Consider the following 13,846-nt stretch of genomic DNA (forward strand, 5'->3'; position numbering starts at 1 on the left):
GCTTAATTCGTCCGGCTTTTCTTCAGCGGTGAGTCAAAGTTCAAGCAGTACTATGACGTCACCGACATCGCCGCAAAATCCACCGGTACCAACCAATCAAAAGCCATTATTCTATGCCATGAACGTTTGAAGAAAGGACTGAAGAACGGTATTGCTGGTGAAACGCTGTCCTGAATCAACATAATAAGTCTGATTCAGCACCAAAGACTGGACTAACTCTAGAAAATTAAAACAAATGGACATTGGTCGAGTCAGATGCAATATAATCACACAATGCACACATGGAATGAATTTGAAAATAAAAAAGTACCTTTCCTCTTACATATGACAGTTTCAGGTAATATTTAGGAATAACGTAGGGTATATTCTTCTCCGTTTTGTAAGTGGTAAATTTTTACATGTCGTCAACTCAAAACTATAAATGACGCGTAGGATGGTTTTGTTTTACTTTTCTAAAGGTTTAAATCGTCGAGAGAACCGAGTTCGTTTTATTTTAATAGCAAATATAAACAGGAACCCTACCTGATTTTTTTATTTTTTAATAAAAATGTAAGTAGTTTTTTCACTTTCCAACTTATATAACGTATATCAGTGTCCGAATTAGTAAAGAAGAAGAAGAAGGAGAAGTTTAAAGGTGTCCTGTTTCTATTCTAAGAAAGACAGAGAAAATGTAAAGAAAAAAAAGTAGGTTATAATAACCGTATATATATTTGGCAGAACAAAAGTTGCTTTAAAAGCAATTCAGTGTTTTATTATGAGAATAATAATAATTATAGTCTACTTATATATGTGTGCTTGTTATTTATAACAACGTGTTGATTTTCTCTAGAGTTTGCTTACTATTATTGTTGTTATTAAAGTTGTTAGTTCGTTTTCTTTACTTTTCTTTAGGATTAGTTCTTTTCCTGGTTTCTTTTTATACCAATAAGACAACCCCGACCAAAAAAATATAAAATGTATTTTGCTTGTAGTACCTTATTTTGTTAAGTTATCTAGTTATACAACAGAAATGACTCTGTAATCCCTTGGCAAAGTATCTGATACAGATGTTTCCTTTCCGTTTTATCTGTTAATTTCTTGGCATGCTACTTAATAGTTCTTTAAGTTTCTTAATGTTAAAAAAACGACATGTGTAGCGTAGTTCTTGTTGCCAAAAATAAAAGAGATTCCAATACCAAAGTATTACTAGTTAGATAGGTGTTATATTGACCAAATAAGATGGAAAATATTATATTTGAGAAAGTGGATTACTTTTGCTCGCACATTAACTACAACGGCTCCGGTTCGAATACTTTTTAAAACTCAAACAGAACCGTTTGTAGTTCTTTTGCGGATATTGTTTTCGAGTAAAAATATATAATAATGATAAAAAAATTACCGAGATTGTGATTTTAAAAGTGACAAAGTTGCTTTAGGTTATATTACTAAAAAAAGTATTAATTAGTAGAGAAAAAAGGAATTAATGTGTTAAATTTAAGTATTTATTTTAACAATAGTTAAAACAGATTACCTTAAACAGAAAGAATATTTATTTATTAATATTTAATAATTAAGAAGTGAGAAACTAGACACAAAAAAATGAGACGTAAAGCGGTCTAATATAATTTTTGTATATTTAGACTCAAAATGTAACTTAGAACTATAATTGTTAGTTGATGCTCAGCGAATTGTGGAATTGGTTTCGTGTAATGCAGATTTCTGTTCGTTACTGATATTTTTTAAGTTTATTATGGATTTATAATATTTTATACTGTTAGTAAAAGAAGAGAAACTTAACTACCACTGACAAATTATTTGTAAAATCCTTAAATGATATTAATAAATTAATTGTATAAATAAATATACGTGTTTCAGTTCTATAAGAAAACCTTATTCAATACCTTTAAAAGTGAAACTAGCATAATTTTTTTTTTCATATATCTATTGCACATAGAGAACTGGCAACTAGTGTCAAGTGTAAGCAATACTGACGACGTTGCCCCAAAATCTACCGATATCAACCAGTCAGAATTCGTTATTCTATACCATGAAAGTTTGAAGGAAGGAATCAAAATAATAGGTCTGTTTCAGTACCAAAAACTGGACTGACTCTAAAAAATTAAAATAACTGGGCATTGGTTGAATTAGATGCAATATAATCACATAATGCGCATATAGAATGAATTTGAATATTGTTGGATATATAAATAATTGGGTGGATGCGCCTACATCTGACGTCCTCTGACGATGTATATACGGTTGCATAAGCAGATATTAAGCAGTTTCTTGTAAATTGTAATGAGCGCTACTCGTACTAATGCCATCCGAACAGGATGAAGATCCCGCCATCTTGACTCATTCTGTGTTGGGGCTTTGACCGAGATGTTTGTCGAAATAAATAGAGGGTAACTCAGTTGAATCCCGTATTTTAATTGCCCAAACACCTTCACCAGATCGATTCTACAAAATCGGTTCTAACAATATAAAAAAATACAATTCCTCATACATAAAAAAGAATGCTTTTTATCCTAATAGATCATCATTCTGCCAGAAATTCAGCACAATTTCATGAAATGAATTATGTGCCAATTTTCGTTGAAGATTGAAGAAGTCGATAACATTCTTATACAGGTAAACCGATATATTTAGTCTCACGATATTTCTGCAGAACTGAACATTCATTATAAAGCAGATTTGAAATTTTTAGGATTCCACATTAATTAAGACAAATATTTGTTGTGAACAACTTGTTGTGAATAGCAACGCAAGTAGTGGATATCAAAACAAACATTTTAGGTTTTTAAAAAATATTTTAAAACGCCTATATCTCAACATATTGATGATAATCATCAATCATTGATGTAAACGGTAAAAATATAAAAAAACATGAGATTTCTACATCTTTCTATTATTAGTTATTGAACTGGAAACAAACTCTGAGTATTGTTCTAGTAATAATTGTTACTAGTAATTATAAATCTACTTTTTTAAAATGTTTACCTGTTAGTTACCAAGCGCATTCACCAACGTAACCTAAAAGCTTATATTATTAAAATTGAAAGTTTATGACAGATAATATGTCATTTAATTCTATAGTTAAACTGTTTACTCTACATTTTTTTGTGTATTCAACTTTCATACCTCAAATGTGTTATAGAAATAAACTATTATAATATAAACAAGATAATTATTATGGTAATTAACATTTTAAAGAGATTTTTATTAAAACATATACGTATTTCAACCTTTAAGTGATTTAAAAATAAATATAGCCACAGACATATATAGAAGGGCCAGAATAGATTCAATTATCTAAAACAATATAAAATAGTATAAATTATTTTAATGCAGAAGTGACAAAACTTACTTTTCCAAAATCGTTCAACTGTAACCCACTTTTAACTACCAACAGCAGGGATGTGTTAGCCAAGATAACAAACAAAGCTAACTTTATCGAATAATGGATTTCGCTGGTGCACACATGATAAAACTCGGTGTAACATAAATAATAACTGCCTAACACTAGAAATAAACCTAACTGACTAATAAACAATAGTTTCTCCGTCGATAAATTCATAGTAATTAGCAGAGTAATAATTATAATAGATACTAGTTTCAGTTTAGTTATGATAAATTGACGTTACACATTATTCGAATGTCAAACACCATTGTAATATGTCACTAGATTATGTATATAGCTTATCAGTGGATTACGGAAGTTAATACTGATATTCATTTTATTCCACTATGTGATGTAAGTGTATTGTATTCGGTGTGTACTATCTTATGATCCGTATAAAAATTCGATCTATTTTTACTTTCTTCTGGTCAATATTCTTGTTTCGGCTAGTATTTTTATTCTTTCCTGTAATATATCGCCAATACTCTCTTCCCAGGTTAACTTATGTTGGACTTTGATCATTCTCCTTTCCGTCTTTGCTTGGTTGATCACTGTGGATCGCTACTGCTACTGCATTAAATTTGGGGATATGGCACCCGCTAATCGGGCAGGCGTTATTGAGAATGAGGACCCAGCGAAATAACAGATATTGAAACTAACTATTAATTCGCGAAGTTGAGTTAACACACGACTGGATACTGTCGTATGAGGACAAAAGTTATGATTGCAGCGACGGATGAGGTCGTTTTAGCCTGGAAAAGGGGGGGAGGTTAGCGGTGACGCGGTGCTAAGGTCCCAACATGTCGACCAGCTCGCGAACAAGCGCGTTTTCAGAAGAACTTGAGCTGAGTCGTTGTTTGTGGAATCATTGAGATATGAAGTGCTTGATTTCTGGAGTGTCAGTTTCCCTATGAATTTGATTATTTCTAACAACCATGGAACGTTTAAAATTCTCATGGGGAGCTATTTGGGAAAACTTCAAGCCGTTTCACCTGGATTTCTTGACCTGGAAAGATCTGTCTGATAGATAGGAGCTGATGAGAGCGGTTAAGATTTCTGGGAGGCCTAACCGCACGCATTGTGCGATCAAACCGTCGTGCCAGATCTTAACGAAGGCTTCGGTTAGGTCCAGGAGGACTGCTCCAAACTTTTTACGTTGGTGAATAACGTGATGGATGTGTGCGGCCAGACGCGTAGCGTGATGAACGGATGAATGGTGATCTCGAAAGCCGAATTGTTCTTCAGGAATAACGAGACTGTACTGAGAAAGCTGATGCTATTAAAAATTGCTAAAATAGCCATTGTCGCTCTGTTGAAGGAGTTTTGATGCATCCATCCTATAGTATTTTTGCCCCTACATACTCTCTTAACGGTGCAAGAATTGCATTAAAGATTCTCTATGAAAATCTCTGATCCATTGTTAATAGTGAAAATAATTACGAATTGAATGGATATTGCTTTCCAATCGTCTATCTGGTTTTGGCCACTGCCGATTCCATCGTCAGACCTAACTGATGGTTTTATATAAGAATAGGACATATAAGAATTCTACTCAGATCGATCTTAATGATTAATGATTTGACTGTTCTTGATTCTTTTCTTCCTACCCCTGGCACTTGACTGTTCTTGTTCCCGCTCTCTCTTCTGGGTAAATCTTACTGTCCTTCGTCTGTTTCTTTCGCTCTCTTGTTGTTCATTGCTCGCTCAATTTCTTGGTGGGGTTGTTTCAACCGTTTCTGAGATGGTTATTTCAATAAGCCCTTTTCTGCATCCCAACTCGGTAAAATTATCGAGAAGAAGAAGAAGTGCTCGAAAATTCCACGATCTCGGACAACGCCAAATTTATAGTTATAGCCACCATAGGGGGTCTTCTATTAGCTTTGTCTAGCCCCGGCACCTGAACCGCCATAATCTAGAACACTTAACAACTAGGCGATGAAACATCCTTTTTTTTTCAACTTTACCAGACATTCAATACAATGCGATATTTTATATTGTCTCAAGTCATAATTCTTTTCCCATAAACCCAGAACACAAACTTTACAAAAAACCGTTAAATAGTGTAATAGATTAGACCCCTAAGCTATACGAAAAAAATTTCGTAAACTTAAAATTAAACAATTTTATTAAATATCAATAAATGTAATTATGTCGCAACAACTGTATCAATATTATTTATGAATATCACTGTAAATTTCTGTGTGTCTTAACTGTTCATACACTGAGCTCTTTATATACAATCATAGAAAACAAAAAACTAAAAAAGTTTTATTATATTTTTTATACAAAAATAGATAAATATAAATACATTTTTATAACATTTTTCTGACTCTGTTCCGAACAACAAGCGCAGTTCATTACAAACACAATATCCTCACCGCATAGGCGTTCATAGATAAATATGCATCAATCAAGTACAAGAAACTGGCAATCAAACCAAATGCCTAAAAGAAACGGAAACAATTAAAAAATCAAACTTTCTTCTCCTTTCTTAAACTTACCCCTCCGGCTTTAACCGCCCCCCTGCCACCTCTCGATAGGAAAATAGAACAGGTAATCAGGAGGTAAACAAATAATATTATGTGAACGAAACATTGCAATTTCAGGACTCCGTTCAGAGAATGGCCAGATTCGGTGCAGCTGATGGCAAAAATTATCGTAGAAATGATCAGGCCTGCAACAACCCCAACGTAGAAAGCATTAAGTAGACTCGACGTGCCTGATGTAGAAGCCGCCACTAAACACGTAGCTAAAAGGCATGATATCTGAAAAAACAACAAATAAATTTTAAAATTATTAAATTTTGAGACGTGTTTATCAGATGTGTCGGTAATTATTTTCTTAAAGAAAACACGGTATTTACAATGGGATAATTAAAATGCATTTATCCAGTATCGGTCTTTTGATTCCAACCGCGTATCCCACCGATGCGATGCGAAAATACAGTAGTCGGATGGCGCTAAATATGGAGAGTACGGCGGGTGCGATGAAACTTTCCATCCGAGTGATTTCAACACTTTTTTTGACTATTTTTCTGCATGAGACAGCACGTGGTCATACTGCAGAATCACCTTATCATATTTTAGGCGTATTACGGGCGTTTTACGCTCAATGCACAGTTCAAATTGATCAAAAGTTGTCGGTAGTAATCAGTATGAACTCAGCAGTTCATAATATGGTTGGTGTCCTGGTCGCAACAGACACAAAGCATGGTTTTACCATCTTCGCAGGTGATAATCCTGTTTTTTTTTTGCTTGGAATTTTCAAAATATATCAATTTTTCATCACCCGTTAGTATTCGATGGAAAAGTTTCTTCTTTCCATACCTTTGAAGCAGTATTTCACTAACGTTTTTTTTTCGACTTTCTAATCACCTGCCTGCAATTTATATAGCACCAATCTTCTCATCTTGTTTACCAATTATTTTTGAGTTTATGTTGAATCCAAAATAGCCTACATGTCGTTCTTTGTCTTGAACATTTAAATCACCACATTTGAATTGTCGAAACCATGTTTCACACGTTCTTATGATTGAAGCATACTCACCGAAAGACTGTATAGTTTTGAGGTTAATATCAGTAGGAAAACAAAAACCGGAAAGTAATTACTGACACGTCTGATATATTATAATAGATTCGTTTATGTTAAAATAAGACAAGATAGATAGTGTTCTCTCTGTCGTCCTATTTGTTTCTGTATAAAATATGTACCACAGCATATTTTACAACCACAATAGCTCGAATAGTGGAAGCCCTGTTGTTAGATATATCAGTAAGAAAAAGTTAATTGGAATGGATTGCACACATTGCACCGAAAAGCTGACCAAACAGTCACAATGGAGTGCTACAGCCAACACAAACAGTTTTTAAAAACTGAAGCAAAAACTTTTCTCTGTTTGTTTTATGTGACTAAAATTTGTAAATATACAAGTCATACACCGAGTAATTATGGAAGTATTAGTGTAAAAACTATTATTAGGCTAATACATATTTTTTTCTTAATGTGTGACAAATTAACAAAAATGTAATGTAATGATAATGAATAAGACTCCCAATTTCTCTTTCTGACCTACCTGAATTATCAACATCCAAAAATCCAACTCACAATGAGAGATTTATTTCTTACACGTTTTAGTTTGATGAAACAATCTCATATATCAGGTTTAGAAGAAACTAGCACATACAGACAGATATATTCAGGCTATCTGTCACACCAGCATCCTTTCCAAAAATCGTATAATCTGAATTTTTCAATTTATATCCTTCATCACATCGGAACCACAACCTTCCTCAAAATAGGTACAGATTGAAGAATATAAATAAAGTATCCTCCAAATAAGCAACCATATCCAGTGATCACATACTATGAAAACAGAAGAAAATAAAACCGACAACAGAGCGCAGTGAAAGAATACTGGTCATTACCATTACCCCCATACTCCCTAATGCATCCGCTAAAGGGGTTTGAGTGTAGGAAATCATATAAACGAAAAGATCATCAATGATATGTAAGATCACGGTCCATTCCACATTAGCTGAATTCTAAATGGATACTGATCACAACATTTCGTTTAATAAAGTCAAGGAATTGGCCAATTCACAAGGCTATATTAGAAAAATAAACACAGAAAAAGGAGGGTTTCAGGATTTAAAATAACCAAAATAATCTCGATAGAGACTATCAATGTGTTAGAGTAAATTAGAACAAATTGGCACAGTTTAAATTTAAGGTGTGTAATTTACAAATAGCAAAAGTGTTTCAGTACAATTGTATGATACATTTGTATGAATCATTGGTAACGATTAAGTTAAACACACATTATACATATCAGAATGTGTATGAATCGTATAAATTCTTACACAATCTATTACAAATATAAAAGTATACTTACGATTTCACTTATCTTAAATATCCCTAAAATTGATCTAAAATGAGATAAACCGTAGACAACCCCCTAAAAATATACAAATATATATGGATTTTAACACTTAAAATCCAATTACTTACAACCATCTTTACAGTATAAGCTGAAACACCTTTTTGTCAGTCAGTCTATTGAGAACAGTAGAAATACGAAAATCTCTAATTAGATAGCGTTTATCTATCACCGACCTGATAAGGTAATCTGTACCTATAAATTTTGTTTAGTAATTGCCAAGTAATTCGAGATATTATATAAATAGTACTTTATATTGTCAACCTCACGTATTATATGCTGATTAATATAATATAATTTATAGTGTCAGCACTGTTATCTGTAATTAACAAGGAATCAATTAATCATGTGCCTTTTAAGGTTTTGTAATTGAAAAAAGCATTATTAAACATTATCTAATCATTCAAGAAATAAACTTGTAATGCAATGTTGGTCATAGTACCAAAAACCGAAAAAAAGAATTAATTTTTAAATAATACCACCCAAAACCCAGTACTGCGGTTGAAAAAATATGCGATAGCATTTATTTATAATTTCAGTTTATTTTGTTAAACCACAAATAATATATGGCACTATTAATACTTGATAATGATGAAATGAAGTTGAATAAGTGGAATTTTGTAGCAGTAAATAGTACTTTTAGCGGAAAACAATATTATACTTTCAGGATAACTAATAATCGTGCATTTGATCATTACTTTACTATAACATCGTACTATAGGACTATCGTAGTGTACAGGGAAAATACTACAGTCATTTTATATATATGTAACAAAGATTGGCCACATATTACAAAATTGACTCGACAAAGCTTAAACGGAAAATTCTGAAAGTGCTTCCTCAATATGAAATTCAAACAATACCAGTATAATGAGAAGGAATATTCACGTACACCATAGATCACAATAACAGTAAATTAATTTTATTATAGTTTTAGTTTATTGAAATACTATAGAAATACTTCTTCCTTGGAATAATTTAAAGATTATTATTATATTTCATCACACCTGTGTTGAGTCATTAAAAATTATTATCAAAAATAATGCCCTCGAAATGAAGTGACAAAACATATTTTTCTCGTCGATAGACTGATCATTGTTTTTACTCGAAATGTAGAAATTATTAATTGTTTTTCATCTCATTTCATTTGTATTAAATTCCAAGAAAAATAATCTTTGAAATATATTTAGAAACACCAAAAATACTTAATCTCAGGCTTACTTGAATCCTTAGTTATCTAGAAAAATTAAAAATTGATATAAGGGATCCTCGATAAAAACACACATAATAGGATGAACTTTTATTTCGACTGTTTCACATTGAAAAACATAACGTTTTGCGTAATCTCTAAAATTATATCTATTCTTGAAAATACAATTGACAATCGGTTTATTAGTTTTATATTGACTACGAAACGTTTGATTTTGAGAGCCTAAAACGACTTGACCCAAATTAAAAAGGTTATATCTAAAACAAAAACCCAAATGGCAACTATTATTATTGTCCGACAACTGTAAAAATCACATTTAATATAACACAGACCAACATTAAGCCATATTTCATAAACTATTTGAAATACTGCAAATTTAAGTATTTAAATATTTTGAATATCTTATAAATAGTTTTAAAGTAATGTCAAATATTTTAATGTTAAAATGGCAAAAAATTCTTATACAGTTTAAAGCAATGTACAAATATATAATACTGAAAATTCTTCCAATTTCTTTAAACTGCAAAAAAATAAATTAAAAATATAATATCACAAATCACATTGTTACTCATAGAAAACAAATGATGCAGAGAACCGTTTTTTGATCTACTGTGTCTAAGGTGTCATGTATATAAAAAGGTTATTAAACAATTTGTTAAAATCAAGTTGACTAGTTCTATAACGAACTCAAAATTACATATATGGAAGTGAAAAAATCAGCTAATGTCTGTTATATGTATCATGTTTCTTTGTACTTTAACCCCTTTGAATACCAAGTAGTCGCTCAGCGACCCCTAAGTAGTAAACAGTTTGGGCAATGCCAAACAGTGGTGCTATTACTATCATACGACAAGCTCCGCCCTTAAAGAAAGCAGTGGGTCCTTCATATTTCAATATATTTCTGAAATAGCAAAACAATATAGTGCTGATATTAATTTTGCTATATAAAACTACTTACACAAAGGCGTTTCCAATTCCTGAGTAGGATCTTTCACCTTCAGCTTTCTGAATAGCTTGGAGCCTTGTTTTAACGACGTCAAACGGATTAACCGCCAGCGCCGCGCAAGATCCTGCTGCACAACCAGACAAAAATGAACACCAAAACACTGCTTCGCCTAAAACATTATTAAAAAACTCCTTTAAAACATCAAGGACATTATGCGGTCAGCTTAATTAACCTGAGCCATCGTTCTTTCTCGGACCAAGAGAATTTAAAGTAGCAAAGAGGGGGAAATATATCACAGAAAATGATACATCTCTTAACATGGTAGCTCCGGTACCTTTGTAAAGGCCTAAAATACCGTGTTGTTTAAACAGTCCAATAGCCAGTTCTGTTGCGGAAGTTTTTTGTACAGTCTTTCCAACTACAAAAAAATAAAAAACAGATGCATTACAATACCTAAAAAGGTGAAGGCGCTCGGAAGTAAAACAAATGAGCCATATTAAATTGATGTAAAAAAGCACATTCAATTGTTTTTCAACAAAAATTAGGATGTTTCTAATTAAAACATAATTAAATATGCTTTCTAAATATAAGAAGCAATGCCTAATTTTTTAAATAGTATAAAATGGCTAAATTTTATGTCATTAAAATTGTCCATTTCTTTATTAAAATGTAATGCTAATAATTTTATTCTAAAATCGGCACTAGTAACCCAAACAAATTTAAAAAAATCATTGTTTATAAACATTAAGTGAACTCTGATAACATTTAAAAATTAACTCATTAAATATTTAAAATATCTTAATAAAAATTGACTAATAACATTGTTTTAGAATATACTTTGTACCTAAGAGAGCTTGGGCAGCCACTCTGCCAGCGTCTTGCATCTGAATTTTTAATAATTCCATAGGGGTTGTAATAACGATCTGACAAAGACCTGCCAGACCACCAGCTAACATTTGACGGAATATTGGGAGGGTCCTAGAACCGTGGGATATGATACATTATGTTTAAAAAGAAGTGGAACTGCTTACCTTTCTTTGGTTTGTAGGTGGTACCTAAAAAAATCGTTTGCGGCAAGTTTAATGGCCTTTTCGGGGGTTATAAGCAAGATATTTACGGCGGAACCTCGATACATTCCCAGAAATCCTTCCTGTCGATAAACTTTCCGGAACGCATCAGCCCTAAAATGAAAACATACTGAATATTCGAACTACAGAATGAATATGATGTAGTAGAAAATTTTATATATTTTGATGGTCATTAATTAACATAATTTGCACTATAAAACAATGTATGCAAGACAACACTTACATGCTGTTATACATTTTCTCTCCATTTGGACCAATTTGTTGATTTTGTAGTCTTGTTTTAACTAAATCCAATGGAAACACGCACGTCACACCTATTATACCTGCTATGCCACCATTTACAATCTTAGGAAGTAATCTATAATCAATAATAATAATAATAATAATAAATAAACAATAAGTTCATAAAGGATCGTTTAAAAATAGTTTTCCGAACTATTAATAAATATTTGTTTATATCGTTACGAACAAATAATCAATAAGTCATTAAACATTCTTTTGGCTGTGGTATAGAACTGGTTTAAGTCAGTATAGTGTATTCTACTCTCGGGGAGATAACAAATAGGTGCTATTTAAGAAATTATACATAGACTGTTTTAATTAATAATGTTTAAGTGTATATTTAGTTGCCTGAATAATATCAACATTTTAATTATTAAAATACATCGAACATATCATCCCTAAAAAATTTTTCTGCGCACTTTTAACGACGAGTTCAATAATTACAAGTCAAATAATATATTAAATATAATTATTTCCTTGTACCAAACTAAAAGAAAAAACAATGAATTAAAATATCTTACTTCAAGTTCTTTATGTAAATATTAATAAAAAAATATGTAATATATAATATTTAAAGAATTGCTCAAAGGAATTATAATATATAATAAATAATATATAAATATATAAATATAAAAGACTAAAATAAACTATTTTAAATAATGCTGAACCACCCTGTATCAACACAATAGGAAGATTTATTAAATTGACCTCAAATCGGTTCATTCATCATTTTATGCCACACATGGAGATATTATGCAAAAATATCAGATTTTTTCAGTGTTCTATTTATATTTTCCGACTATATTTAAAACAAATTTTGCGAACACGTAATTCTGAACTCATGACCCAATATTTAAACTCATGTCTTAATCTGCCAATACTGAACCAAAATTAAATATGTAAAAAAATAACACGTCATTGGGCATTTTATACAGTAAGGTTATCATACAGATTGCTCCAAAAACAAAAGGAAATATAAAATATTTTTTAACACTAAACTGAAGCAAAAACAATATAATTGTTTCGTTGAAAAAACGATTCCATGCAATGCATGTGATGATGTGGTCAAGTATGTAAAACATTGGCAGAATATCAATGCCAATATATGAAACACATTCCGACCATTTGTTTTAATAACAGTGTATAATAAATTAAAAATATACTTACGAAAAATTGGTTTGTTTTTCGGCCATAGGAACAATTTCTCTAAAATAAAAATTACAGTAAGGAAAAAGCAGAGAAATATCTAATGCTGTACAATGAAACAAGATAATTCATGTTATAACCACAAGATTGGACAATACATACTTGAAGCTACTCGAAAGATATAGACATTTCTAAGGTCATTCGATTAAATCTCATAAAATCATTGAATTGAATAGCCTGAATGTGTATTAACAAATACATTTTTTCTAACAATCAAGTAATAATACAATAAATTCTTATCAAAAATCTTTTTAGATTAGCAAAATCCGGATTATAGATTTATGATAACGCTTTTTTTGGTTCACATTTATTACATAAAATATATCAGGGGTACGTAAAATCAAAATAAAATGTGTATATAATGTTCTCGGAACATCCCTGTATTTTTTATAGAGTTTTAATAAAATCTGATAATAAATCTTTACATACATGAAATAAAACAATTTTTACCTTTATGCGAGTCTATTTAAACAGTAATTACAAAAAATTATCCACCGCCTACTCAAAGAAATTATTTTGGTCCACCAACAATCGCGTCTCGACCGGTTGTTTTAGACCTACTGAATAATTTAATTAGAATGCGACCAGTATTTCGTACTTACCAGCTGATTTCAACCGGTCAATATAAAGTCGACATTCGTTTGGTTCCACTTACTGCTCTCATCGGAGGTCATTACAGTCAATCACAGAGCTACGGCCCTGAACTTCAACGAGGAACGAAGAAAAACAACATATAGGAGTACTGCGATGACACTGACGTATATTGTATAGTCGTCGACGCAACAAAACGTGTGTATAT

General features: G+C 31.5%; 3 protein-coding genes and 1 long non-coding RNA gene across 9 annotated transcripts in view; 1 reads left to right on the forward strand and 3 right to left on the reverse strand.

Annotated features, from left to right (window-relative positions):
* Window positions 1-1,840, forward strand: part of LOC143202797 (uncharacterized) — a 222,886-nt gene extending 221,046 nt beyond the window's left edge. For all 3 annotated transcript variants that reach the window (XM_076414599.1, XM_076414600.1, XM_076414601.1), the window contains one exon: window positions 27-1,840. In XM_076414599.1, the coding sequence (XP_076270714.1) occupies window positions 27-130 (104 nt within the window). In that variant the 3' untranslated portion in view covers window positions 131-1,840. The remainder of the gene's footprint in view (window positions 1-26) is intronic.
* On the reverse strand, window positions 1,466-3,686 carry LOC143202808 (uncharacterized). Its single transcript, XR_013007233.1, has 3 exons — window positions 3,347-3,686; window positions 1,946-3,291; window positions 1,466-1,880 (listed from the first exon to the last, which is right to left on the reverse strand). It is a non-coding gene; the product is annotated as an uncharacterized LOC143202808 (long non-coding RNA).
* Window positions 3,687-5,632: 1,946 nt separating this feature from the next.
* Window positions 5,633-8,491, reverse strand: LOC143202807 (uncharacterized). The gene is made up of 4 exons (XM_076414622.1): window positions 8,387-8,491; window positions 8,271-8,333; window positions 5,881-6,144; window positions 5,633-5,823 (listed from the first exon to the last, which is right to left on the reverse strand). Exons 1-4 carry the CDS (start codon window positions 8,390-8,392, stop codon window positions 5,737-5,739), a joined length of 420 nt encoding a protein of 139 aa, XP_076270737.1. The 5' UTR covers window positions 8,393-8,491; the 3' UTR covers window positions 5,633-5,736.
* A 1,111-nt stretch (window positions 8,492-9,602) lies between these two features.
* LOC143202804 (mitochondrial glutamate carrier 1) lies at window positions 9,603-13,770 on the reverse strand. 4 transcript variants are annotated; one of them, XM_076414614.1, is made up of 9 exons: window positions 13,703-13,764; window positions 13,498-13,607; window positions 13,009-13,047; window positions 11,783-11,917; window positions 11,503-11,652; window positions 11,316-11,449; window positions 10,704-10,889; window positions 10,484-10,640; window positions 9,603-10,426 (listed from the first exon to the last, which is right to left on the reverse strand). In XM_076414614.1, the coding sequence occupies exons 3-9, from the start codon at window positions 13,032-13,034 to the stop codon at window positions 10,282-10,284; spliced, it is 933 nt and encodes a 310-aa protein (XP_076270729.1). In that variant the 5' UTR covers window positions 13,035-13,047; window positions 13,498-13,607; window positions 13,703-13,764; the 3' UTR covers window positions 9,603-10,281. The 4 variants fall into 4 exon arrangements, with proteins under 4 accessions (XP_076270729.1, XP_076270731.1, XP_076270728.1 ...); XM_076414616.1 differs by lacking the exon at window positions 13,498-13,607 and having other exon boundaries at window positions 13,650-13,770; XM_076414613.1 differs by lacking the exon at window positions 13,703-13,764 and having other exon boundaries at window positions 13,498-13,621.
* Window positions 13,771-13,846: the final 76 nt, after the last annotated feature.

Source organism: Rhynchophorus ferrugineus, unplaced genomic scaffold, assembly GCF_030347505.1.
Source record: "Rhynchophorus ferrugineus isolate W39M unplaced genomic scaffold, kcgeb_rfMv2 rfM9, whole genome shotgun sequence".
NCBI classification, from domain to species: domain Eukaryota; kingdom Metazoa; phylum Arthropoda; class Insecta; order Coleoptera; family Curculionidae; genus Rhynchophorus; species Rhynchophorus ferrugineus.